This window comes from Physella acuta, unplaced genomic scaffold (assembly GCF_028476545.2).
Source record: "Physella acuta isolate Inbredline_101_S28 unplaced genomic scaffold, ASM2847654v3 ptg000382l, whole genome shotgun sequence".
Lineage (NCBI taxonomy): Eukaryota > Metazoa > Mollusca > Gastropoda > Physidae > Physella > Physella acuta.
This window is the reverse complement of record NW_026731901.1, coordinates 131,180-142,677: the sequence shown is the minus strand read 5'-3', so window position 1 is coordinate 142,677 and position 11,498 is coordinate 131,180. Positions and strand designations below refer to the sequence as shown.

Sequence of the window (11,498 nt, the reverse complement as noted above, 5' to 3'; positions counted from 1 at the left end):
AATTCTTGGTGCTGGAAGGTTTTGAACCTGCTCCAGATACTAATAAGAACAGTAGAAGGTAAGTCAAGGGCTGCAGGGATTACAAGGGACGAATAAAGAGAGCCGCTTAAAACAGAGTCCAATGCAGAAGTGTGGCTGATGCTCATTGCTCCTCAGGGGCCACAAAGGATTATGTCAAATCCAGATACACATCAGTGAGATAAGTAGAAGGTACATGACAAGCCTGCGTACAGATGTGTGCTCTTAAAAACAAATACCAATCCATACGATAAATTTGTAGCATTTATTTGTAATAAGGTATGAAATATAATGTATAACTATTTACATAAGTCACTTCCAATAGTTTTTTCTCAACTATTGTATCATTCTCCTGTACACACACACACGTTCAAGATAAAAAAAATATGTTGTACATTTTTCATTTGATCCTGTAAAATATAATAATGAAAAAAATGTAATATTACTAATATATTATTACACATGAAATTAATGTCTTCAACAGATCTAAGATTTAACATTGTTAAAATTTACTTCAAATATATTCAACCTAGAAACTGATTTAGTCACAATATTAGTCAATTATCATGTACATTCATTAAACCACTCACACCTTTTAATTCATGACACAAGAGTTAAAACCTACGCCAAAAACTTTAGCTTCCAAATAGTCTAATTAAACAGGTTTTCAAAAAAAAAAAGAATTGAAGGTTTAAAAGAAACCAACAAAATATTAAACTTACTATCAAATAGCAGATAAATTTAAAAAAAAAAATAGACTATTTACAACGTGTTATGCATAGAAAATGAAAAGTCCAATTCAGGTAAATCGATGTATGAATAATATTTACAGAGCTAAAAAAAATGGGCTATCAGAAAGCTGCAGCATTTATTTCTATTTAATTAGAAGGCCAACTATTGAAACAATCCTTTTAGAAATACTGTGTGTATCTTTTCACAGAGTAAAAATACCTCAAGAAACGTTAAAGTTCAGAAACTAAAACTATTAACGGAATTATACTGTAAATAATATTTTTTATCAAATCATGAACACGAATATGAGTAGAAAAGATTTGATTATACCACTTTGTCGAGACAACTTTCGACTGAAGATAGCAAAGTCTATACAAGTAAAAATGGAATGTTCATCTCTGTATAAATATACAACAGGCTGCAGAAATTGTGATGAAAAAAAACAAAACAATGGAATGTGAACACCAACATGTCAGCTCACATGACAGCTGTTGGTTTTATGAGTCTATAGAAACAGCTGGTATCAAAGCACATCTAAACACCTTATTAAAAAATGCATTTTTTCTTCATTACTTATTTCCTGCTTCTAATAATGGAATGTTTTTTTTTATTATATACTGAGCAGAAAATATCGGTGTGATATGTTATTAGAATTCAGCATTTTGATATGTTTTTCATGAAAAAAAAATCACTAGCAATAATATGAGGATAAAGATTAACTTTCAAAGTCGGTTATGAAGTCTGAATTAGATGAAATATTTTTAAGAGTTTTATTCTCTAAACCCATAGAACCAATCTTACGGTTGGCAGATGGGTTACATCCTGGTTAAAGACAATCTACTTGACCATTTTCAAAAAAAAAAAGGAAATAGGTTGTGTTACTATTTATAGCCAATAAAAATGTTAACTTTTTAAAATAAGACACCACCAGCACAAAGTGATCAAAACAAATATCTGCTAGTGAAACTACAATCTCAAATATCAACACAGACCAGTGAAAACACATTACTTTTTACATTGTCACTTCACTTAAAGACTGAAATTCAATTTGTAGATTAAAAATTTGGAATGGACATTTCAAGCGGAACAAAAATATTATCAATATTATAGAATCTGCCATAGTCTGATAATTGAGTATATTTTTTTGATCAAGCTATATTATCTAAGATACTAAAAGATAGCTAAAAATTTCAAATTTAATGTAAAAGAAGGAGCAATTAACTACATATCACCTAGGTCATATCAAATCTGATTTGTATTTTGGGGTTTTGAGTGAGTATTTGAAAAGTTAGTTTGATGCTCCATTGATAACTCCAGATTTTTTTACTTAAACTGTGTTAAATATTACTAAAACAAGACATGTAGCCATTTATTTAGCAGACTTGAAGTTTAACAGATTCTAAAATATGATAATAGTAACAAACATTCACCCTGTACAACATACTCAGAAAATTGATGACACACACACATAGAGGAATGATTTATCTAAACTGTGCTAAAATAAACAACGAAACAGAAGCTGCGAGCAACAAAACACTGGGGTAGATGGCCGTAGATCCAAGCTGTGGAGGTAATCAAATAAACAATTGTCAGTATCATCATTTGGATAAACAGATCATTGTCAACATTACGTGCATTACATAATGAACACAATTGGACTGGTATTTGTTCATATGATGAGGTCAAAGTTGAACTCTATCCCTAATGCATCATGGACCACAAGGTTCAACAAGAAAACACTGCTAGTAATTAGGTAGTTTAGTTTACATTCAAACCCCATCAGTGGCGTAGCCAGGATCATCTCAAGGGGGAGGGGTTCCAATTTTTTGCCGGGAACAAGCTTACGATTTGCACCCCCACTGCAAACTTTCGATTTGTACCCCCCCCCCTCATACTTTATATATATATTGAGGGGTCTATGGGGGAGGGGGAGGGTTATGACCCCCCCTTACCCCCCCTGCCTACGCCACTGAACCCCATACATAGTTCAGACATAGGTTTAGCAGTATTAAAATACTATTATATTATTATAGTATTATTAAAAACATCTTTTCCTGTTAGTGCCCAAGACACTGGGTGCAGATGAAGTAGGGTTCATCTGTTTCAACAACCTTGGCATACAAGCGGATAGTGTGGTCAGGACTATGGCCAAACACCTTTGATATCCTGAGTCAGGTACCCATTAGAGCTGGGTGACTCAGGGTTGTCTTACAGACTCAAGCCTGAGATCAGAACTTGAGACTATCAGGTTTTCTATCAAGCACTTGATGGACTAACTACCACAACACAACACAGTTGTAACTGCCTACTAACTTATGTTGGTAGATATTTTTTTTTTTTTTCATACATAAAAATAAAAAGTAACAGAAAACAACTGAGCCCTCCAATTATAAATCTGTAACTTGGCCTTCATGAAACAGTTTACCAAAAATATAAAGGTAAAATATATGATGCTACACTGAAATCTGCTGTTAGTACTTAGAAGAAAGTATTATGTGGATGGAATACTCTACAAATAAAATAACATTTAAGATGAACGACTAACAACCACACAAATTGATATATTTAGGTACTCAACTACCTAACTTTTTTTTATTACTTTACCACCAAGTTCTACTCTTATTTTTTATATAAACATAGTAGTCTGTAGGTAGGTAAACCACACTTAGAGAAAACTGGTTGTTTTTGGGCAGTTGTTAAGTAGTAAGTTAGACTTGTACTTGTACTGTACAGTAAAAAATTGGTTACGTACATCACATATATTTTGAAACTCTTAATTCTTGACACAATCAGGTGTTTTTTTTATACTAAGGTCCAAGAATGGAATCTTCTTAGAAATAATGTTTGTTTAGTGGTAGTGATCTTTAATTAAACTTTTTAAACTACCAGTACTTGATCAAGGGTAATTATTTTATAACATAAAAAAATTTTTTGGAATTTTAGACCCCATCTAAAATGCAGATTAAATGTTTTGTGTTCATAAACAGATGTCCACTAACTTCAACCCTAACCATATCAATTACCCATGTCTTATAATAGCCCTAACCCTAACAACTTAATCTTTGGAAGAATCCACTATCAGACTGTAGTAAGAGGAAAACTACCAAAATTAAAAAGAAATCCTGCGTCACAATGCTAAATGGAATAGATCTTATGTTTTGGTATTTAAATTCTCCGCAGTTTTACATTAGTGCATAAACATTTTTCTCTAAGTTTACTTAATTTAGAAGTAACTAATGTAGTAAATTTTATGGTTTGTAGCAGAATGTTAACTTATTTGATGGTATATTTGAATTTAAGTACTAGAACTTTATACCTCTGTATTAATATTTATGGTGTACTTTGGTACTTTACTTTTATTTAAAACTAAATTATAAAAATCAAAATGCCAATAACATTAGCAATAATATGCTTGAATTGATTATAATATTTTAAAATTATTTCCTCTGTAGGTGAACCCCAATAATTAAATATTAAATATGACAAGCAAAAAAAAAAAAAAAAAAACTTTGATAAATGTTCTTGATGTTTACCAGGGGAGAGCAACCAATACCAAAAGTGATAAGGTGAGATGAAAACTTACAGTAACATAAAAGTTACAGCGGTCGCCACCGCAGCACTCGTAACATTCCCAGTCCCTGTACCAGTCCCTCATACAGCGCATCCCAACCTGTCTCTGCATCTGTGAGCAGTACGATGACGTGTGGCAGCTTTTGTGTACGTAGTGCATCTTCTCACTACGTGGGGTCCAGAAATCAGGGGCTAAAATTTTTAAAACTCATTATATTACAGCATATATATGGAATAAAAATCAAATATATGTGGCTTGTTAAGTGGCTTATTCTTAATTTTTAATGCTGGAAGGGGTTTCCCTCTAAAACACAATTAAGTATAACATGTCAACTTGTCATGCGCCGTAAAGTAGCTGATAAGTTATTTTGTAATTATTTCAATACAGAAATAAGAAATTTATTTGAAAAATGATATAGAAAACTGCAGACTGTTGTCTATTCATTAATGACTAATGATACATTATTGGGTTAACACTTGATTGAAGAGTTGATTGAAGAGTTGAAGGTGATCATTATAAAATAATGATTATAATGATAGCTAAATCTTAATTTATGAAAAAACAAATGACATAATCAAAATACTAACAAACAATTATTTTTATATCAATAATCAATGATGAATTTGAAAAAGTTATTCAATGTCCAAAAACAAAAATGGCAAAAAGCCAAACATGAGACTCAAAAATTCAAGTTAACTAAAAACTCGACAATTATCACTTAATAAATAAGACAAAATTAATTTATTTCATTTACGTACATGATTTTAAATTACAAATTGTAATTTAAAAAAACAAGCACTTACCTCTCCACTCTATATGTGTCAGACATGTGTCCTGACTCTCCTCACACTGAACTGTGGTCTTGACACATTTGTCTCTGTTATCTGGCTGGTTCTGGCATACATAGCACTCTAGTGCTAGACCTGGGGGTAGGGGAAGGTAGAAGTGTTAAGTAACGTTCAGGTGAAGTATACAGATTCTGATATACAATTCATACATAGTACTCTAGTGATAGACCTGGGGGTAGGGGAAGGTAGAAGTGTTAAGTGATATGCAGGTGGAGTATAAAGATTCTGATATCACTCTAGCGCTAGACCTGGGGGTAGGGGAAGGTAGAAGTGTTAAGTAACATTCAGGTGGAGTATACAGATTCTGATATACAATTCATTACATAGCACTCTAGTGCTAGACCTGGGGGTAGGGGAAGGTAGAAGTGTTAAGTAACATTCAGGTGGAGTATACAGATTCTGATATACAATTCATTACATAGCACTCTAGTGCTAGACCTGGGGTAGGGGAAGGTAGAAGTGTTAAGTAACATGCAGGTGGAGTATACAGATTCTGAAAGCACTCTAGTGCTAGACCTGGGGGTTGGGGAAGGTAGAAGTGTTAAGTGACATTCAGGTGGAGTATACAGATTCTGATATAGCACTCTAGCGCTAGACCTGGGGGTAGGGGAAGGTAGAAGTGTTAAGTAACATGCAGGTGGAGTATACAGATTCTGATATAGCACTCTAGTGCTAGACCTGGGGGTAGGGGAAGGTAGAAGTGTTAAGTGACATTCAGGTGGAGCATACAGATTCTGATATAGCACTCTAGCGCTAGACCTGGAGGTAGGGGAAGGTAGAAGTGTTAAGTAACATGCAGGTGGAGCATACAGATTCTGACATAGCACTCTAGTGCTAGACCTGGAGGTAGGGGAAGGTAGAAATGTTAAGTGATATTCAGGTGGGTACCTAATTGTTAGGGTACGTAAAGGCGGCTGGGTATAGTGCTGACCACACTATCCCTTCATATGCTGAAGTCACAGAAACAAGTGAATTCTACTCACTTGCCTTGTAGACTGTCAGGTTTGAAAGGGAACCTTACTTATACAGATTCTGACAATCACAGCACTCTAATGCCAGACTGAAGGTCTGTATGATATTCAGGGAGAGGAAGGGACATTCAGAAGAGTCAGTACTTTAAGATAGCACCTAGCTATAGGCAAAAAAGAATGCTTCAAGATTTAAATTAGATTATATTACTACCTACTTCTGTTGTAATTTTTAATGAATTTTAAAGTAAAATGTTTTATTTTTGACTTTCCAGAGGGTAAAGGGAATGAAGCAGAATTTATTTTTCATTGACCTCTTAATATAAAAGGATCGAGTGGTCAGTTATGTGCCCATGTGTTATTTAATTTTAAGGTTGATTTAGTTATTGCTCCAGCACATGATGGGGCATTTCGTAACTCGTGCAATTTTGGCTTTTAATAGGGCTTGTAAGTCTCGTTTTCTCTGACTTTGAATTAGAAATTTGCTCTGGCGTATATAGTTTTGTAATGACAGGGTGTTCAAACTATTGTATTTTTTATTTGGCTATTCTCGTGTAGCTTTACGTCTAGTGAAATCTGATTGGTAGTAGAGAAATGAAAATGTTGGTGATGAAGTATTGTTTTTCTGGAGTCCGGGATTAAGGTAACGCAGTGTGTTGACCGTTATCGTTTATTAGAAGGTCCAGTGAAATCGTTGTTGATCGGGTGTATGGTATGTAGAGCTTGGTGAAGTTAAGCGAGTGTGTTGACCGTTATCGTTTATTAGAAGGTCCAGTGAAATAGTTGTTGATTGGGTGTATGGTATGTAGAGCTTGGTGAAGTTAAGCGAGTGTGTTGACCGTTATCATTTATTAGAAGGTCCAGTGAAATAGTTGTTGATTGGGTGTATGGTATGTAGAGCTTGGTGAAGTTAAGCGAGTGTGTTGACCGTTATCGTTTATTAGAAGGTCCAGTGAAATAGTTGTTGATTGGGTGTATGGTATGTAGCGCTTGGTGAAGTTAAGCGAGGTGGTGTCGTAGTTCTGGAGCATCGACTCAAGCTATGTTTAGGTATTGAAGCTTGATATGTGTTGTGAATGTAGTAGAGTTTGAGTATATCGAGTAGTCGCGATTATCTTAAGTTAGATGATTTCAATTCAGGACGGAACACACTACAAAGAAAAGTAGACATCCTGTAGCTGAAAAATCTTGAGTTATTTTTAGAAATCTATATTACAGCTCTTAAAGCATTAATGTATTATATTATATAGGCTCGAATTTATAACTAACAAAAAACTCTTTTTTTTTCAAATTATTATATTAATGCAATTTCTTAAACAGTTATTTTTGGAAATGCTTCCATTATTTTAGGGATCCAAAATAATTAGTAAGAAGTAGGCCACAGCTTATTGCAAATGTACAATTAAATAGGCCTACATGTCTTTATTATTGACTAGAAGTATGTTATAATAAAGATAGTATGTTTAAACTTTCAAACAACCTAATGGTAAGTAGTCAGTTGGTAAAATATATTGTTTAGACAAGGTTACATAATTAAATATAAAAAACTAGGTATAATTATTTTATAATGAAATTTAAAGAGGGATATTGTGTTTTTCAAGAATAGCTTAGTTACATTAGGTTAATTTAGTTATCCCTGTGAAAGTTATTTCCCTTGAATGAAATTTTGTTATTTGGATTTCCAAATGGGAGATAATTCTTGCTTACTTATAAATACTACTTTAATATTATGTTATTTGCTATCTATATATATAATTCTCTTCTTCGAGCCGTTAGAAAACAAGCTGCAAACGCTCTCCCTACCTCCCCACCCCTACATGGTTTTAGTGAGCTGTGTTCACTCTAAATGTTTACAAGCAGAGCCAACGATTTTAAACGTTAGGGGGGGGGGGGGGGAGAGGGGGGGGGAAGGAAGGTGGGGGGGGGGGGGGTGGTTATGGTCTTTAACGAGCTACTTATAGTGTTTTAAAGAAATATTTTCAGTGTCAGCGTTGGTACTGTCGAATTCACAAATTATGAATTATTGAAAATTAGAAACAACTAAATAGTGGCGTATGTTATGCCGCGGGCCGGCTCGTTGTAATAATTATTTAAATAGAGCAGAAGTTCTAAACAAAATATTTTGGTGTATTTTTATTTTTAGCATTATCAAGTTGAAAAACAAATACATCAGTAGTCGTTGTAGACTGCAATACTTAATATTAGTAGACATACAGTAAGAGATAGTGCAACTAACGCGTCTAAAATTGTCTTAGTTGCAAATTAAAATTATTAATCATCTAATTAATTTTTTCATATTTTTCACTCTCTCCTAAAGAATTCATATATAACAATTGTGGGCTGTAGTAATCTATAACATTTGTAAACTTTTATTTTTCAAAAACAAAAAATCGTTACATAATCACACAATATAGACATTTTATTCCGTTCCGGAACTCCAATTAGGAGATCTGCAGGAGATTTCTCCGGGGGTGGGGTTTTTTTTTCATAAAGTAGACATGTGGACTTGGCAACAATTTCAATAGAATGTTATTACGCTTCCACGTTGGAATTGTCTTAAGGAGTTAGTACAAACTTTAGCGACGACAGAAGGCGCGTAAAATTTGATTTTGATGTCTATATATATATAACGTTTATGCAATCTATAATATATTATTAGGCCCAATGTCATTTTTTATTAGGCCTTATTATTTTCTTAAAAATATGTTTTATTAATTAATTTGCGTAAAAGTAAAAGGGGGCATTTTATTAAGTTTTGCCTCTGGCGCTAAATAACCTGGTGCTGGCCATACCTCAGTCTACAACCCCCCTCAAAATTGCAGTTGAATTATTCTTAAAATACAAGTTTTCCAAAATGTTATCTGAACTCTGTCAACATTTGAACATAGAGTATCTTAATCGATTCCTATTGCAATTTATTATAACAATTTTCTAGACTGCTGAGTAACGGCTAAAATTTATTTTGTTACATTGCTTTTTACTTTCTCGTATACAGAGTATAGAGAAAGTATTGTAATTGTGCAAAAAAAAAAAATCGATATTTTTGCAAATCTCGACATTTTACACCTCCCTGAGTCAGAAAAACATAATTTGGCAATCTTGCCCCTATCTCTGTGTGTGTGTATATGTGTAAGTCTGTGTGTGTATGTGCATGTGTGTCTGTTAACACAATAATTTGAGTACCGTTACAGCTAGGTTGATGAAATTTCATATAGGCCTATAAGTATTTTATCAAATTTGTAGATCTGTTTCAACTGTTGAGTGATTTTCGATACGGAAGCAGAACTTTTTCTACTTTCAATTTTTCAACAGCCTATAACATGAGAACTATTTCAGATAGATAAATAAAATTTCACATGTAAAAGATATAGGCCCTAATTCTCTGCCTTCTGTTAAATTTTGAGTAATTTCCGTTGACCGGAAGTAGTAATTTACGCTATTTCCGATTTCTCAAAAAACGTATGTGAATTTATAAAGTACTAATAATATTCCGCACTATTATGCACATTTTATTAGGTGTTCTATTTTAAAAAGTATAAGTAGGCCCTAATTAAAAATGGATTAAAAATCATGTCTATATTCAAGTATATTAGTATTTCTCGCTAACCCGGAGGCGTGGCCGGTTGCTAACAACAATATGGCGCCCGGACCGGACGCTTGACTTCCGACGATTTTTCGGCCAAATTCCAGAGACCTTCTACTAATTAGTTTTTAAAATGTTTACCACGCGCAAAATGGCGGGACTTTCACGTTATAACAACAAGCTATAGGTGGCAGGGCTATATATGCCAGAAAAGCATTTTAAAATTTGCGTTGGAGAATGAAGGCTAAATTTAAAAGTTGGTTTCATCAAAAATACTACATCTTTTTAAATATCGATTTCCATATTACAAAATTGATTTCCATACTAAAGCATTATTAGTTTTATCAGTCTATGAAAAAATAAATCTAATATAGTCAACCGTTTTTTTATAAGACCAGCCGGAAAAATGACAACCAAATTTTTTTTGAAAAAAAAACCACGTGACCACTATTTGGTGATCACTAGTGAGGAACTCTTGTGCATGGCCACTTAAAAAGTCTAACTTGATTTGTGGTTTTCTTTAGCTTCAAGCTTAAGAAGAGTTGTCATGGAGAGATGTGTTGGACATGGCAGTGATTGACAATAAATATTAAATTAAGTAATTTAGTTTAAAACAAACTAAAAACTCCAAAGTTAGTGCCTAATGGATTAAATTATGGATGTCTATTATTCAGTGGTCATGTTTAAATTGATAATTGTGTAAATTCTAGATTTAGTGAGAAAAACTAAAGTATATTGTGATGTGCCAGCTCCCGTAGTGTTTTATAAGAATATATGAGAAAGTTTAGGGGAGATTACTCCCGGTTTTAATTATAATGCAACAGTCATAAAGTGTGATGTCACTCTATCTAGAGTACTATTCTGAACACCCCACTCCCCATCATCACACAACATCACAAAATTACAACACCCCCCCTCCCCCTGAGTGTGACGTCATTTATGGACGATCCCCTAGGCCTAGATTTATTTAAATAGGGCCTACTATTTATTTAGTTTAGGGCCTAGCTAGTAGCTAGATTCTAGGCCTTAGGAAATCTTGCTCCATTTCTTCTGATCAAAAAAGCTGTTAGTTAGGCCTACTGTTTATTTTAATTTTTCACTTTTGAATTAGTATTCTTAGGGGCAAGCTGAATTTAGAACAATTGTAAGGTCTAGACAAATCTATAAGTATATTCCCTAAATTTTGTTCAAACTTGTATGCAGCTTTGTTCTAAACAGGAAAATCTTGAAAGAGAAAACTCTCATATCATTAATCTAGATTTGGACTAAATACACAGGTGAAGAACAAAATGGCGGCTACTGTGTTTTTCAATGCAGCACTTCCTGAAACTTTAAATTATGATTTTCTTTACCAAAACTGTTAAACTATCGAACTTACCTGTTCCCAAAAACGCAACAAAAACTAAAATTGAATAGTATCGCTCCATTTCGGAGCCTTGTAACAATCTGCAAAAGAAAACAATGATAATTCCAGATGTTATTTTACCATTGCTTTCTCATTTGCGAACGCTAAGGGAAGGTTACCGTGTTTCAGAATAAATACAGGTAACATTTCCGGGTTTTAGAGTTACAGTTCGTTATTTGTTATAACACGATTGCGTCCCTTTCAATACATTTTCTTTTCAATGCTGCCCAGATTTTAAATATTGCAAATTATTTCATAAAAATATGTGATTATTAGAATTTTATATGAAAAACATACGCAGTAATTTTAAATCAACTTCCATTTATTTATGGGCTATATTTTTAATTTCACCTTGTAATTCATAACTATGCTT

At 33.4% G+C, this 11,498-nt stretch overlaps 1 protein-coding gene across 1 annotated transcript; it reads right to left on the bottom strand.

The window, feature by feature from the left end:
* Positions 1-766: 766 nt before the first annotated feature.
* LOC131942028 (uncharacterized) lies at positions 767-11,251 on the bottom strand. The gene is made up of 4 exons (XM_059301691.1): positions 11,099-11,251; positions 5,125-5,244; positions 4,334-4,512; positions 767-2,312 (listed from the first exon to the last, which is right to left on the bottom strand). Exons 1-4 carry the CDS (start codon positions 11,145-11,147, stop codon positions 2,232-2,234), a joined length of 429 nt encoding a protein of 142 aa, XP_059157674.1. The 5' UTR covers positions 11,148-11,251; the 3' UTR covers positions 767-2,231.
* Positions 11,252-11,498: the final 247 nt, after the last annotated feature.

Excerpts from the sequence above, each read along its gene's own strand:
- LOC131942028 (XM_059301691.1), bottom strand. The coding sequence starts at position 11,147 with ATGGAGCGATACTATTCAATTTTAGTTTTTGTTGCGTTTTTGGGAACA. Across the intron at positions 5,245-11,098 it reads TGTTGCGTTTTTGGGAACAG|GTCTAGCACTAGAGTGCTAT; the intron begins GTAAGTTCGATA and ends CCCTACCCCCAG. Across the intron at positions 2,313-4,333 it reads GCTGTAACTTTTATGTTACT|CTTGGATCTACGGCCATCTA; the intron begins GTAAGTTTTCAT and ends TTACCTCCACAG.